Source organism: Taudactylus pleione, unplaced genomic scaffold (assembly GCF_031769625.1).
Source record: "Taudactylus pleione unplaced genomic scaffold, aTauple2 ptg000575l, whole genome shotgun sequence".
NCBI lineage: Eukaryota > Metazoa > Chordata > Amphibia > Anura > Myobatrachidae > Taudactylus > Taudactylus pleione.
In genome coordinates this window covers 1669836-1687066 of record NW_028284977.1, presented here as the reverse complement: position 1 = coordinate 1687066, position 17231 = coordinate 1669836, and the positions used below count along the sequence as shown (strand labels likewise).

Genomic DNA, 17231 nt, shown 5'->3' with positions numbered 1-17231 from the left:
GTTCTTTTGAAGGATAAGGAGACCCATTGTAATGAATGGCCAATGGGTCTTATCACCAAGGTTGCTCCTAGTGAAGATGGAAAGGTTCGTAATGTGGAGGTCAAAGTGACCAAAGGAGGCTCTGCCCGAGGTTTCCTCCATCCAATCACTGAGCTAGTGCTTTTTCTTCCAAAAGAAGATATCACGTAAAGAAGGACTTGGCCACCAGATTCAGCTCATCATTAGATTATTCTACCACAAACTTCCAGCTATGATATACCATCAACACTTTATTATTTGGATTATACTGTGGGTTGGTGGAAGTGTTTGCAAGTTGTGACTTCCCCAATCCAAAGATGGGTTATTACTTGGGCTAGCACGCCTCCTACCTGCCCTAGGTGATTTTAATTAGTATTGGTCCTTGCATTGCAGTACACACATGTAATGGGCACTATTACAGGTAAGTCCTAGATAAATTTATACAATGTGTCAGTATTAGGGATGTTAGGGACCCACCTGATGAGGTTGACCATGAATTGGTAGGTGGGCAAACATCTTTGGCCAAACATGTACTAAGAACCTCTATATAACACCATGTTAATTGATAGTTAATTATATATTTGTTATATTTATTATTCTTAGTACTTAGAGTTTGCATCAGCTTCCCCCTTTTTTTCTGCAATAGAACTACAGGTCTCAGCATGGTAGCACCTCTGATAATGTTGTAATTAGGTTGTGCAGCCCATCCCCCCTTTTTCTCTGTAGTTAGGGTCTGTTATAATTACCCCTCCTTTCTTCCTGTTCCTAGCTCAGTGTGTGTCTGCCATCTTAGCTTGCAGTTGTTCCTGTTGAGCTCTGGTAAACTATCATCTTTTAATCTACTATGATGCGTAATTACAAGAATATCAGCTTGAAATAAACCCTCATCTGGATTCTTCATACGTGCCTTACTAGATGAGTTGACACTGTCTGACAAAGGCCCTCATTCAGAGCCGTACGCTCTGAGCAGAGCGCACGCTCTGAATGAAGGCCGGGCTCCATTTTCATGGAGCGTCCTCCTGGACGCTCGTATAGCTGTGGGTCACCACCCACAGGCTATACGATCGTGCATTGTGATGGTCGCGATGGTCGAGACCATCGTGACCATCGAATTTGCGAGCCGGAGCCTGCGGTTGAGGTTTTCAACCGCAAGCTCCGGAGTGATTTTGGCTCTATCAGAGCCAAAATCACTCCCACTGACATCACTAGTGATGTCAGTGGGCCGGCTTCTGACGGGAGGCGTTCCCATGGGAACGCCCCCATCAGGGAGGCACGCCCCCGGCATGCCCACCAAAGGGGGCGTGCTGTCAATCAACATTGACAGCATGCCCCCTTTGATCGGACACAACGAGCGAAGGACTTTCCTTCGCTCGTCGCGTCTGGCGCATGCGCACGACGGAGCTCCCTCCATTGTGCGCATGCTCAGTCCATAACATCGACCCACTTGCGAGCGGACAGCCGCTCGCGAGTGGGTCTGAATCAGGCCCCAAGTCTCTTGGTGTAAGTACTGGTTCAATACAGATATACACAGAGGAATTATCTCAGGGGCCTTACACTTACAGCCCGGTTATTGAGTCAGAATAGTGTCCATGTAACAATAGAGTCGCCCCCTTTGTCCAAATGGTGCCCTGATAACATCCTAATGGCAATTTTCTTAGCGCTGCTACTGTGAGATACAAGCTTGGCAGGAAGACCTGAGCCTGGAAAACAGAACCGCACATGTGTAATTATTACTGGCTTGTTGTCTGTGATATTTGCTGTATTTATTTCCATGTAATATGTAAGTCCATTGCACAGACTATTTCATCTACTATACTCGTGGTTATATCTCTGAGTGCCTACAATAACTATAAGCTGTTCTAGTGTAGATTTCCAGTTACCCATGCTGGCAATGTGTGTCTCTGTGTATAGTGAGAGTACTGGGAGCCACTTACCTGTGGGTACCGGTACAGACTCAGTAACTGGGCCATCGCATGACTTGTATGGAAACCAGAATCACCGACAAATCCGGCTACTTCCCCGTGTTCCCTACAGGAATAATTAGGAGCCTCCTTCCTTTCTCCAGACAATATCTGCAGGACATAGCTTAAGGATTTCTTTGGATCCCCACAAGTGTTATATATGTGATAGCCCAGAGTAACATTGGGGAGAAGGTCGGGGTCCTTGTTAATTTCATCAACAGCAAAGATAAATGCCAGGATGCTCCTGTACTCTTCAATGTTAATGCTGGAAAATTGTTAGAATATTAGCAATGATGTAATTCCATTATATTATATTTTATACCCAATTTTGAACTAATGCAATAAATAAAACTCTATAATAATAAGAACCACCCAGGAGTTTTCCTTTAGCTGGCACATGGGACCTAGCATTTAGCAAGCAGTGCGGTGAGGTAAATGGCTGGGGAGGCACTAGCAGTAAATGGCTGGGGAGGCACTAGCACTAAATGGCTGGAAGGCACTAACCATGATGTGCAGTGAGGTAAATGGCTGGGAGGCACTAGCAGTAAATGGCTGGGAGGCACTAGCAGTAAATGGCTGGGGAGGTGCTGGCTAGTATCAGAGCAAGATGTACATATACATATAATGATGTTGAGGGTACATGTGAGCATTATACAAAGGTGCAGCAGTATATAGTGCTGGAAATTTGGTGTGTTTTGTTCAGGGATGTGCAGAAATAGATATGGGAGGCAGTGCCTCACCTGCCATAAAATTTTTACTCCAGAGTTTTGACTATAAAAATGATTAGAAAAATACAAAGAAGATATTTATAATATTTTCTTTAAAATTGTCTTATAATTTTTATAGAAAAAACTGTGGAGTATCCCATAGATCTGCCTCACCTGACAGCACATCACTGGCACTTATCACTGCCTCACCTGACCGCACAACACTGGCACTTAGCACTGCCTCACCTGACCGCACAACACTGGCACTTAGCACTACCTCACCTAACCGCACATCACTGGCACTAAGAATTGCCTCATCTGCCTCACCTGACTGCACATCACTGGCACTTAGCACTACCTCACTTGCCTCACCTGACCACACATCACTGGCACTAAGAACTGCCTCACTTGCCTCACCTGACCGCACATCACTGGCACTAAGAACTGCCTCACCTGACCGCACATCACTGGCACTTAGCACTGCCTCACCTGACAGCACATCACTGGCACTTAGCACTGCCTCACCTAACCACACATCACTGGCACTTAGCACTGCCTCACCTGACCGCACAACACTGGCACTTAGCACTGCCTCAACTGACCGCACAACACTGGCACTTAGCACTGCCTCACCTGACCGCACATCACTGGCACTTATCACTGCCTCACCTGATCACACAACACCTGCACTTAGCACTGCCTCACCTGACCGCACATCACTGGCACTTATCACTGCCTCACCTGACCGCACAACACTGGCACTTAGCACTGCCTCACCTGACTGCACATCACTGGCACTTAGCACTACCTCACCTAACCGCACATCACTGGCACTAAGAACTGCCTCACTTGCCTCACCTGACCGCACATCACTGGCACTAAGAACTGCTTCACCTGACTGCACATCACTGGCACTTAGCACTGCCTCACCTGACAGCACATCACTGGCACTTAGCACTGCCTCACCTAACCACACATCACTGGCACTTATCACTGCCTCACCTGACCACACAACACTGGCACTTAGCACTGCCTCACCTGACCGCACATCACTGGCACTTATCACTGCCTCACCTGACCGCACAACACTGGCACTTAGCATTGCCTCACCTGACTGCACATCACTGGCACTTAGCACTACCTCACCTAACCGCACATCACTGGTACTTAGCACTGCCTCACCTGACTGCACATCACTGGCACTTAGCACTACCTCACCTAACCGCACATCACTGGCACTAAGAACTGCCTCACTTGCCTCACCTGACCGCACATCACTGGCACTAAGAACTGCCTCACCTGACCGCACATCACTGGCACTTAGCACTGCCTCACCTGACAGCACATCATTGGCACTTAGCACTGCCTCACCTAACCACACATCTCTGGCACTTAGCGCTGCCTCACCTGACCGCATATCACTGGCACTTAGCACTGCCTCACCTGACCGCACATCACTGGCACTTAGCACTGCCTCACCTGACAGCACATCACTGGCACTTAGCACTGCCTCACCTGACCGCACATCACTGGCACTTAGCACTGCCTCACCTGACTGCATATCACTGGCACTTAGCACTGCCTCACCTAACCGCACATCACTGGCACTAAGAACTGCCTCACTTGCCTCACCTGACTGCACATCACTGGCACTTAGCACTACCTCACCTAACCGCACATCACTGGCACTAAGAACTGCCTCACTTGCCTCACCTGACCGCACATCACTGGCACTAAGAACTGCCTCACCTGACCGCACATCACTGGCACTTAGCACTGCCTCACCTGACAGCACATCACTGGCACTTAGCACTGCCTCACCTAACCACACATCTCTGGCACTTAGCGCTGCCTCACCTGACCGCATATCACTGGCACTTAGCACTGCCTCACCTGACCGCACATCACTGGCACTTAGCACTGCCTCACCTGCCAGCACATCACTGGCACTTAGCACTGCCTCACCTGACCGCACATCACTGGCACTTAGCACTGCCTCACCTGACTGCATATCACTGGCACTTAGCACATCCTCACCTAACCACACATCACTGGCACTTAGCACTGCCTCACCTGACCGCACATCACTGGCACTAAGAACTGCCTCACCTGACCGCATATCACTGGCACTTTGCATTGCCTCACCTGACCGCACATCACTGGCACTAAGAACTGCCTCACCTGACCACATATCACTGGCACTTAGCATTGCCTCACCTGACCACACATCACTGGCACTTAGCACTGCCTCACCTCCCTCACCTGACCGCACATCACTAGCACTTAGCTGCCGCTCCCCTTCCCTGATTACCCTGCATGTAGCAATGGTCAGCAATGGTGCAAACCATGACACCACTAATGGGGACCATCGATGGATAACTATTTAATAACCATATAAAATATAGTATAAAGGAGAAATGCTGGAGCACATCTTACAGCATAGAGCTATCAGGAGGATCTCATCGAGTAACCTTCATAATACAATAAGATGGATTATGTGTGTCTCTCTATTTGTCCACTCTGGGGCAGGATTCTGAATCAGACACAACATAGATACTCACACCCCATCGTATGTGCATATAGAGCCGCAGGAATAATATTGGGCATGTTATAGGATTGTCACATAACTAATTAATTACTCAAATGCTTAATTGCATACATTGGAGGCCATACTCTCATGGAGATACTGTAGCGAGCATGGGGATGGTGGAAGTGCTGGTGGTGGATCCGATGGCTTACTTACCAGCTTTCCAAATATCCTCTCTGGGAGCAGCTAGAAAAGGAGATGCTGGTGTCGGCATTGGAGGGTGGGGAAAGACTGCAGAAGTCATTAGGCCTCACCCCTTTTATCAGGAAAACACAATTTGTGGGTCTGTGAAGAGTAGCAATGGCTATATGATGTGATTCCCGTCATTTAGCTTCACCCCCTCCTTACAGGAGCACAAATTTCCCACAAAATTTCCCCATCCTGCCCACTTCACTAGAAATAGGGAGATTTGCCTAATCTTTCGGGACTACCTGAAAAATCAGGAGCCTCAAGCAACTTCCAGGAGAGAAAATATCTGATAGTTGTGAAGAGACACATAGAAAACTAAGGCCCTCATTCAGAGCCACTCGCTATTTGCGGTCGTTCGTTCTAAAACAAGGGGTGGCTATTCAAATGAACCGTTCGCTGTTTGCAGTCTGTTCACGCCTCTATGTCTGAACGAGCGAGCAAAACTTGCGTTTGTTTTTTGGAAAAATACGCCCCCTGGCCGCTCGCATCCTACGTCATGTCCGCTATTTATTAGATTAATCGAGTACATCGACAAGCGTATGAACTGCTCGCTATTCTTGTGGCTGGTGTTTGCTACCACAATTTTGCGAGCAGTTCGGACTCTAAAATAACCCAGTGACGTGGTCAATGACGCTGCTGTTTTAAATATGCACACCCATAAAACGCCCGTTTTGACCTTTAAGCACGCCTGCGTTCTGATTTCCACTCCCCATTTTCAAGCACCTTCCCCTGTTACCACCCACATACACCTCATCCTGTCACTCAAAATAGCAGGCATTCGCTATTTTGCAAGCACATGAATTTTGGCCGCACTGCCTGGTTAGCGCAAGCGTATAACGATCCGTACGCATGCGCAGTTGGGCTAACATCGCTCAGAACGAACAAGCGGCCGCATACGAGCGGCTCTGAATCAGGCCCTAAGTCATCCAGTCCTTGTGCAGATTCACCGATGTTCCCTGCTAATGTCTCATCATATATACCTGTCACTGATTATTATACAGTGTGTGTGATATATACAGCAATGTGTGACACTATCACCTGTTATTACACTATAACCCTCTCATGTACAGACCACAGTCATTATAGTGTAATACTCACTCCAGATCTATCAGGCTGCACCGATGTTCCCTGCTAATGTCTCATCATATATACCTGTCACTGATCATTATACAGTGTGTGTTACACAGCGTGTGTGATATATACAGCAATGTGTGACACTATCACCTGTTATTACACCATAACCCTCTCATGTACAGACCACAGTCATTATAGTGTAATACTCACTCCAGATCTATCAGGCTGCAGCGATGTTCCCTGCAAATGTCTCATCATATACACCTGTCACTGATCATTATACTGTGTGTTACACAGCGTGTGTGATATATACAGCAATGTGTGACACTATCACCTGTTATTACACCATAACCCTCTCATGTACAGACCACAGTCATTATAGTGTAATACTCACTCCAGATCTATCAGGCTGCACCGATGTTCCCTGCTAATGTCTCATCATATATATCTGTCACTGATCATTATACAGTGTGTATTACACAGCGTGTGTGATATATACAGCAATGTGTGACACTATCATCTGTTATTACACCATAACCCTCTCATGTACAGACCACAGTCATTATAGTGTAATACTCACTCCAGATCTATCAGGCTTCACCGATGTTCCCTGCTAATGTCTCATCAAATATACCTGTCACTGATCATTATACAGTGTGTGTTATACAGCGTGTGTGATATATACAGTAATGTGTGACACTATCACCTTTTATTACACCATAACCCTCTCATGTACAGACCACAGTCATTATAGTGTAATACTCACTCCAGATATATCAGGCTGCACCGATGTTCCCTGCTAATGTCTCATCATATATACCTGTCACTGATCATTGTACAATGTGTGTTACACAGCGTGTGTGATATATACAGCAATGTGTGACACTATTACCTGTTATTACACAATAAACCCTCTCATGTACAGACCACAGTCATTATAGTGTAATACTCACTCCAGATCTATCAGGCTGCACCGATGTTCCCTGCTAATGTCTCATCATATATACCTGTCACTGATCATTATACAATGTGTGTTACACAGCGTGTGTGATATATACAGCAATGTGTGACACTATCACCTGTTATTACACCATAACCCTCTCATGTACAGACCACAGTCATTATAGTGTAATATTCACTCCAGATCTATCTGGCTGCACCGATGTTCCCTGCTAATGTCTCATCATATATACCTGTCACTGATCATTATAGTGTGTATTACACAGCGTGTGTGATATATACAGCAATGTGTGACACTATCACCTGTTATTACACCATAACCCTCTCATGTACAGACCACAGTCATTATAGTGTAATACTCACTCCAGATCTATCAGGCTGCACCGATGTTTCCTGCTAATGTCTCATCATATATACCTATCACTGATCATTATACAGTGTGTGTAACACAGCATGTGTGATATATACAGCAATGTGTGACACTATCACCTGTTATATTACACCATAACCCTCTCATGTACAGACCACAGTCATTATAGTGTAATACTCACTCCAGATCTATCTGGCTGCACCGATGTTCCCTGCTAATGTCTCATCATATGTACCTGTCACTGATCATTATACAGTGTGTATTACACAGCATGTGTGATATATACAGCAATGTGTGACACTATCACCTGTTTTACACCATAACCCTCTCATGTACAGACCACAGTCATTATAGTGTAATACTCACTACAGATCTATAAGGCTGCACCGATGTTCCCAGCTAATGTCTCATCATATATACCTGTCAGTGATCATTAAACAATGTGCGTTACACAACATGTGTGATATATACAGCAATGTGTGACACTATCACATGTTATTACACCATAACCCTCTCATGTACAGACCACAGTCATTATAGTGTAATACTCTCTCCAGATCTATCAGGCTGCACCGATGTTCCCTGCTAATGTCTCATCATATATACCTGTCACTGATCATTATACAGTGTGTGTTACACAGCGTGTGTGATATATACAGCAATGTGTGACACTATCACCTGTTATTATACCATAATCCTCTCATGTACAGACCACAGTCATTATAGTGTAATACTCACTCCAGATCTACCAGGCTGCACCGATGTTCCCTGCTAATATCTCATCATATATACCTGTCACTGATCATTATACAGTGTGTGTTACACAGCGTGTGTGATATATACAGCAATGTGTGATACTATTACCTGTTATTATACCATAACCCACTCATGTACAGACCACAGTCATTATAGTGTAATACTCACTCCAGATCTATCAGGCTGCACCGATGTTCCCTGCTAATGTCTCATCATATATACCTGTCACTGATCATTATACAGTGCGTGTTACACAGCGTGTGTGATATATACAGCAATGTGTGATACTATTACCTGTTATTACGCCATAACCCTCTCATGTACAGACCACAGTCATTATAGTGTAATACTCACTCCAGATCTATCAGGCTGTACCGATGTTCCCTGCTAATGTCTCATCATATATACCTGTCACTGATCATTATACAGTGTGTGTTACTTAGCGTGTGTGATATATACAACAATGTGTGACACTATCACCTGTTATTACACCATAACCCTCTCATGTACAGACCACAGTCATTATAGTGTAATACTCACTCCAGATCTATCAGGCTGCACCGATGTTCCCTGCTAATGTCTCATCATATATACCTGTCACTGATCATTATACAGTGTGTGTTACACAGTGTGTGTGATATATACAGCAATGTGTGACACTATCATCTGTTATTACACCATAACCCTCTCATGTACAGACCACAATCATTATAGTGTAATACTCACTCCAGATCTATCAGGTTGCACCGATGTTCCCTGCTAATGTCTCATCATATATACCTGTCAGTGATCATTATACAGTGTGTGTGATATATACAGCAATGTGTGACAATATCACCTGTTATTACACCATAACCCTCTCATGTACAGACCACAGTCATTATAGTGTAATACTCACTCCAGATCTATCAGGCTGCACCGATGTTCCCTGCTAATGTCTCATCATATATACCTGTCACTGATCATTATACAGTGTGTGTTACACAGCATGTGTGATATATACAGCAATGTGTGACACTATCACCTGTTATTACACCATAACCCTCTCATGTACAGACCACAGTCATTATAGTGTAATACTCACTCCTGATCTATCAGGCTGCATCGATGTTCCCTGCTAATGTCTCATCATATATACCTGTCACTGATCATTATACAGTGTGAGTTACACAGCGTGTGTGATATATACAGCAATGTGTGACACTATCACCTGTTATTACACCATAACCCTCTCATGTACAGACCACAGTCATTATAGTGTAATACTCTCTCCAGATCTATCAGGCTGCACCGATGTTCCCTGCTAATGTCTCATCATATATACCTGTCACTGATCATTATACAGTGTGTGTTACACAGCGTGTGTGATATATACAGCAATGTGTGACATTATCACCTGTTATTACACCATAACCCTCTCATGTACAGACCACAGTCATTATAGTGTAATACTCACTCCAGATCTATCAGGCTCCACCGATGTTCCCTGCTAATGTCTCATCATATATACCTGTCACTGATCATTATACAATGTGTGTTACACAGCGTGTGTGATATATACAGCAATGTGTGACACTATTACCTGTTATTACACCATAACCCTCTCATGTACAGACCACAGTCATTATAGTATAATACTCACTCCTGATCTATCAGGCTTCACCGATGTTCCCTGCTAATGTCTCATCATATATACCTGTCACTGATCATTATACAATGTGTGTTACACAGCGTGTGTGATATATACAGCAATGTGTGACACTATCACCTGTTATTACACCATATCCCTCTCATGTACAGATCACAGTCATTATAGTGTAATACTCACTCCAGATCTATCAGGCTGCACCGATGTTCCCTGCTAATGTCTCATCATATATACCTGTCACTGATCATTATACAGTGTGTATTACACAGCGTGTGTGATATATACAGCAATGTGTGACACTATTACCTGTTATTACACCATAACCCTCTCATGTACAGACCACAGTCATTATAGTATAATACTCACTCCAGATCTATCAGGCTGCACCGATGTTCCCTGCTAATGTCTCATCATATATACCTGTCACTGATCATTATACAGTGTGTATTACACAGCGTGTGTGATATATACAGCAATGTGTGACACTATCACCTGTTATTACACCATATCCCTCTCATGTACAGACTACAGTCATTATAGTGTAATACTCACTCCAGATCTATCAGGCTGCACCGATGTTCCCTGCTAATGTCTCATCATATATACCTGTCACTGATCATTATACAATGTGTGTTACACAGCGTGTGTGATATATACAGCAATGTGTGACACTATTACCTGTTATTACACCATAACCCTCTCATGTACAGACCACAGTCATTATAGTGTAATACTCACTCCAGATCTATCAGGCTGCACCGATGTTCCCTGCTAATGTCTCATCATATATACCTGTCACTGATCATTATACAGTGTGTGTTACACAGCGTGTGTGATATATACAGCAATGTGTGACACTATCACCTGTTATTACACCATAACCCTCTCATGTACAGACCACAGTCATTATAGTGTAATACTAACTCCAGATCTATCAGGCTGCACCGATGTTCCCTGCTAATGTCTCATCATATATACCTGTCACTGATCATTATACAGTGTGTGATACACAGCGTGTGTGATATATACAGCAATGTATGACACTATCACCTGTTATTACACCATAATCCTCTCATGTACAGACCACAGTCATTATAGTGTAATACTCACTCCAGATCTATCAGGCTGCACCGATGTTCCCTGCTAATGTCTCATCATATATACCTGTCACTAATCATTATACAATGTGTGTTACACAGCATGTGTGATATATACAGCATTGTGTGACACTATCACCTGTTATTACACCATAAACCTCTCATGTACAGACCACAGTCATTATAGTGTAATACTCACTCCTGATCTATCAGGCTTCACCGATGTTCCCTGCTAATGTCTCATCATATATCCCTGTCACCTGTCACTTATCATTATACAGTGTGTATTACACAGCGTGTGTGATATATACAGCAATGTGTGACACTATCACCTGTTATTACACCATAACCCTCTCATGTACAGAGCACAGTCATTATAGTGTAATACTCACTCCTGATCTATCAGGCTTCACCGATGTTCCCTGCTAATGTCTCATCATATATCCCTGTCACCTGTCACTTATCATTATACAGTGTGTATTAAACAGCGTGTGTGATATATACAGCAATGTGTGACACTATCTCCTGTTATTACACCATAACCCTCTCATGTACAGACCACAGTCATTATAGTATAATACTCACTCCTGATCTATCAGGCTGCACCGATGTTCCCTGCTAATGTCTCATCATATATACCTGTCACTGATCATTATACAGTGTGTGTTACACAGCGTGTGTGATATATACAGCAATGTGTGACACTATCACCTGTTATTACACCTTAACCCTCTCTTGTACAGACCATAGTCATTATAGTGTAATACTCACTCCTGATCTATCAGGCTTCACCGATGTTCCCTGCTAATGTCTCATCATATATCCCTGTCACCTGTCACTTATCATTATACAGTGTGTATTACACAGCGTGTGTGATATATACAGCAATGTGTGACACTATCACCTGTTATTACACCATAACCCTCTCATGTACAGACCACAGTCATTATAGTATAATACTCACTCCTGATCTATCAGGCTGCACCGATGTTCCCTGCTAATGTCTCATCATATATACCTGTCACTGATCATTATACAGTGTGTGTTACACAGCGTGTGTGATATATACAGCAATGTGTGACACTATCACCTGTTATTATACCATAACCCTCTCATGTACAGACCACAGCCATTATAGTGTAATACTCACTCCTGATCTATTAGGCTGCACCGATGTTCCCTGCTAATGTCTCATCATATATACCTGTCACTGATCATTATACAGTGTGTGTTACACAGTGTATGTGATATATACAGCAATGTGTGACACTATCACCTGTTATTACACCATAACCCTCTCATGTACAGACCACAGTCATTATAGTATAATACTCACTCCTGATCTATCAGGCTGCACCGATGTTCCCTGCTAATGTCTCATCATATATACCTGTCACTGATCATTATACAGTGTGTGTTACACAGCGCGTGTGATATATACAGCAATGTGTGACACTATCACCTGTTATTATACCATAACCCTCTCATGTACAGACCACAGTCATTATAGTATAATACTCACTCCTGATCTATCAGGCTGCACCGATGTTCTCTGCTAATATCTCATCATATATACCTGTCACTGATCATTATACAGTATGTGTTACACAGCGTGTGTGATATATACAGCAATGTGTGACACTATCACCTGTTATTACACCATAACCCTCTCATGTACAGACCACAGTCATTATAGTATAATACTCACTCCTGATCTATCAGGCTGCACCGATGTTCTCTGCTAATATCTCATCATATATACCTGTCACTGATCATTATACAGTGTGTGTTACACAGCATGTGTGATATATACAGCAATGTGTGACACTATCACCTGTTATTACACCATAACCCTCTCATGTACAGACCACAGTCATTATAGTATAATACTCACTCCTGATCTATCAGGCTGCACCGATGTTCCCTGCTAATGTCTCATCATATATACCTGTCACTGATCATTATACAGTGTGTGTTACACAGCGTGTGTGATATATACAGCAATGTGTGACACTATCACCTGTTATTATACCATAACCCTCTCATGTACAGACCACAGTCATTATAGTATAATACTCACTCCTGATCTATCAGGCTGCACCGATGTTCTCTGCTAATATCTCATCATATATACCTGTCACTGATCATTATACAGTATGTGTTACACAGCGTGTGTGATATATACAGCAATGTGTGACACTATCACCTGTTATTACACCATAACCCTCTCATGTACAGACCACAGTCATTATAGTATAATACTCACTCCTGATCTATCAGGCTGCACCGATGTTCTCTGCTAATATCTCATCATATATACCTGTCACTGATCATTATACAGTGTGTGTTACACAGCATGTGTGATATATACAGCAATGTGTGACACTATCACCTGTAGAAATATTTGGTAGTAGCTGCACACGTGCTGGTGTATCTCTCAGTACATGTATGTAGTACGGTGCCTGTCAGGGGAAAACATATATGTCTACTTTCTTACTATATTTTAACCACTTTTCCATAGACAATAAAACTATTAGTAAGAATACTGAACATAAAATATAATATATAATTCCCATATTTTAACTGTAACAAATACTTACAATGTACACAGAGAGTTTAATGTATATTTGCCCTTAATTTTGTTAATGCTAATTGTTCTGGAATGAGCAGATATTAATCCTCCGATAATGATGTCTCCATCTTGGTAATATTTATACTCAAACATAAATTTCTGTGCAGCCAGGTTACACTGAATGGCTGAGTCCTGTATTACACGTCTATAACATGTAACATGTAGTATGATCAGCCACATGTAATAGGCAGAGAACATGACAGACAAATCCATTATATAAACCAAATCTTCTCGTTCTGTATAATCACTGACAGCTCTGCAGGTCCTCAGTACAGGGGATTATACAGTCACCAGTAGCTTATATACATTATCTCGGACTGATATAGACTCAGAGCTACAGCTGCAGGGTCATAAATAACTGTAATAATCGCATCATCAACTTCTAAAATAATATCTATATTTGATTGTGGTAAATTATATTGTCAACTATATCATATTAATTTATAGATTTTTAACAGAAAAAGTTTTTAAGACTAAAGAATAATCCATTGGTTTAACATAATACTGTTTATCAAATAACAAGGTGATTTAACATAAAATATAAACCACAAAGGGGTTTTAAAAATATTAACCATTGAAATATATAAAATGTGTTATGGCCCAGAGTAATGACAGTGAGCTGAAAACCAAAATGTTACAAGAGCTGATAATTAGAGATGAGCATGGCCGGTTCTCTGAGTACCAGAAGCGCCCAAAATTCACAATCAGGGTAAGGATTCGAGTCCGGCTCGGGTTTTCCCACCTTACCCGGATCCCAAAACGAGGCAAAATGTCATCCTCTCGCTGCTGTATTCTTGCGGGTTTTGGAATCTATAAAAGTCTCAGGTCATCGGCACCATTTTCTCTCCGGCTAAGGAGAGTGTACTGAGCAGATGTGTGTCCTCCAGAGGGATGTTCTATCTGTGCTCTGTCTATCCATTAAGGGCCGCTGTGTCCAGGGGTGCTCTGTCTGTCCAAAAAAGGGGCCATAGTATCCTTCAGGGGTGCTCTGTAGGTCTAGGGTAGCTTTGTCTATCCAAAAAGGTGCTTTTGTGTCCTACAGGGGTGAGCTGTCATTCTAGGAGTGCTCTTTCTGTCCAATGGTGCCCAATTTAAAAAAAAATAAAAGCTAATAATATTAATAATATAATTAATTATTTTTGTACTATACCCCAGTGTTCTATATATATTATTTTTTACTGTGATGCTGCCAGTCAGATTGTAGTGTACTATTCACAAAAAATATTGTGACACTGTAAGTGGTAGTGCAGTATAACTTTCATACATGTATTGTGACACTGTCAGTGGTAGTGCAGTGTGATATTCATATATGTATTGTGACACTGTAAGTGGTAGTGCAGTGTGATATTCATATATGTATTGTGACACTGTAAGTGGTACCGCAGTGTAATATTCATACACATATTGTGACACTGTAAGTAGTAGCACAGAATAATATTCATACATGTGTTTTGACACTGAATGTGATAGTGTAGTATAACTTTCATACATGTATTGTGGCACTGTCAGTGGTAGCGCAGTGTGATATTCATAAAACATATTGTGACACGGTAAGTGGTAGCGCAGTGTAATATTATTCATAAATGTATTGTGACTCTGTTGGTCAGTAATATAGCAAAAAGTGCAGGCATGCTGGCACCTGTAGTCCCACTGTAAAATATAACAGTTTACTACTATTTAACCTTTTATTACCCCTGTACCCAAAACCCAGGGGTGCGGGGAAGAGCCCCAGGCTTCAGACCAAGTCTGGGGTTTTGGGTGGGACCCCACCTCCCCTGAGATCCCCAACTTTGCTTGACCAGCTTGTGGTAATAATGCTTTGTCCATGGAGCCTAAGTGACAGGGTCTCTGGGCTGTGGTATTACACACCGGTCGGGTTGGTACAGTGCTGGTTTTAAATATAGGGGGACCCCTATGCATTTTTTTATCCCTCTATATTTAAAACCAGGACTGGCCCTGCAGTGAGGTGCTGGTTCCTAAATTACAGTGGAATGCTACTCATTTTGTTCCCTGTAATCTTAGGAACCAGGACTGGCTCACAAGTCTGGGGGGGGACCCTATGTAATTTTTTTCCTAACATTTAACAATTTTTTTACAGGTTCAATACACAAGCAGCCTTCATATATTTAACTGATATGTGCAGGCTGCTTGCTTGGGCGAGTTTTGCAGAGGAAACACTGTAATCTTTTGTAAGTAATCTCATCTAAACTCTGGGCCTGATTCAGACCTGGTCGCAAGCGCTGAGCGCTCGCAATCAAATCCAGATCCAAAACCATGAAGGAGATACAGATCCAAAACCAAAACCCGGGGGTCGATGCACATTCCTAATTATAATACTAAAATATAATTCCCTTTATATTTTTAGCAAAGGTATTTGTGTGAAGTGATCTAAGCTATTAAAATCATCCTTCAATGATTTTTAAGTGATAAGATGTTAATAGACAATAAGAATATACATATCTAAATTCAAAATTATTTATTATAAATTAATGAATTCTTGCATATAGAAAATATTTTAATTCATTATAGATATTTATATGTCTTTTGAACTTCAAAGAGGGCAAGCTGCCAAAAAGGTGAATTATTATATAAATGTGTTTTTGAGCCCTACATAAAGATAAGATTGCAACTGCTAACTTGTTTACTGGATTGTATGTATAGATAATGTCATAAGCAGACATACAGTGTTTGATCTATGAAACATTTATTAATTAGTAATGTAATATAAGACTTGTACAATTGATCAAGTTAAAGGTAATATAGCACTTGTAAAAATCTCCTATTTTCATGCTTAAAAACATATTAAGTGTGGAGTATTTAATTTTTTTGATATTAAGTGAATAAAGTATGTTATATTCTTCTAAATTGGCTGACACCAGAATGTTGTTTCTCACTATATAAAGTTTCAGACGTGCTTCTCATTTCTTGCTAAGTTATAATCTCAAGACACCAAATGCATCCTGCCTTGGTGGGTCACAAATGATTATGCAAAATGACATTGCCCACTTTGTTGTACAAAATCACATGCTCGAGATATCAGTATGCCATCTGTCACCAGTGGTCACAATTCCTGACATTGTGGAGAGAAACCAAACCAAGTTGGCTTGGACACTGTTCTTTTCATTACAAAGGAACTATTACTGGAAGTCAAGAAGGCTCTTGACATATGGATATTGAGTTACAGCCTAGGATATTTACACACAGGCAATAGAAATTGAGATGTGTCCCTTTA

The 17231-nt window shown here is 42.2% G+C and overlaps 1 protein-coding gene across 1 annotated transcript in view; it reads right to left on the bottom strand.

Annotated features, from left to right (window-relative positions):
- Window positions 1-17231, bottom strand: part of LOC148481532 (extracellular calcium-sensing receptor-like) — a 112968-nt gene that overhangs the window by 86379 nt on the left and 9358 nt on the right. The window contains exon 2 of the mRNA XM_088453290.1: window positions 1953-2244. Within this exon, the coding sequence (XP_088309416.1) occupies window positions 1953-2244 (292 nt within the window). The remainder of the gene's footprint in view (window positions 1-1952; window positions 2245-17231) is intronic.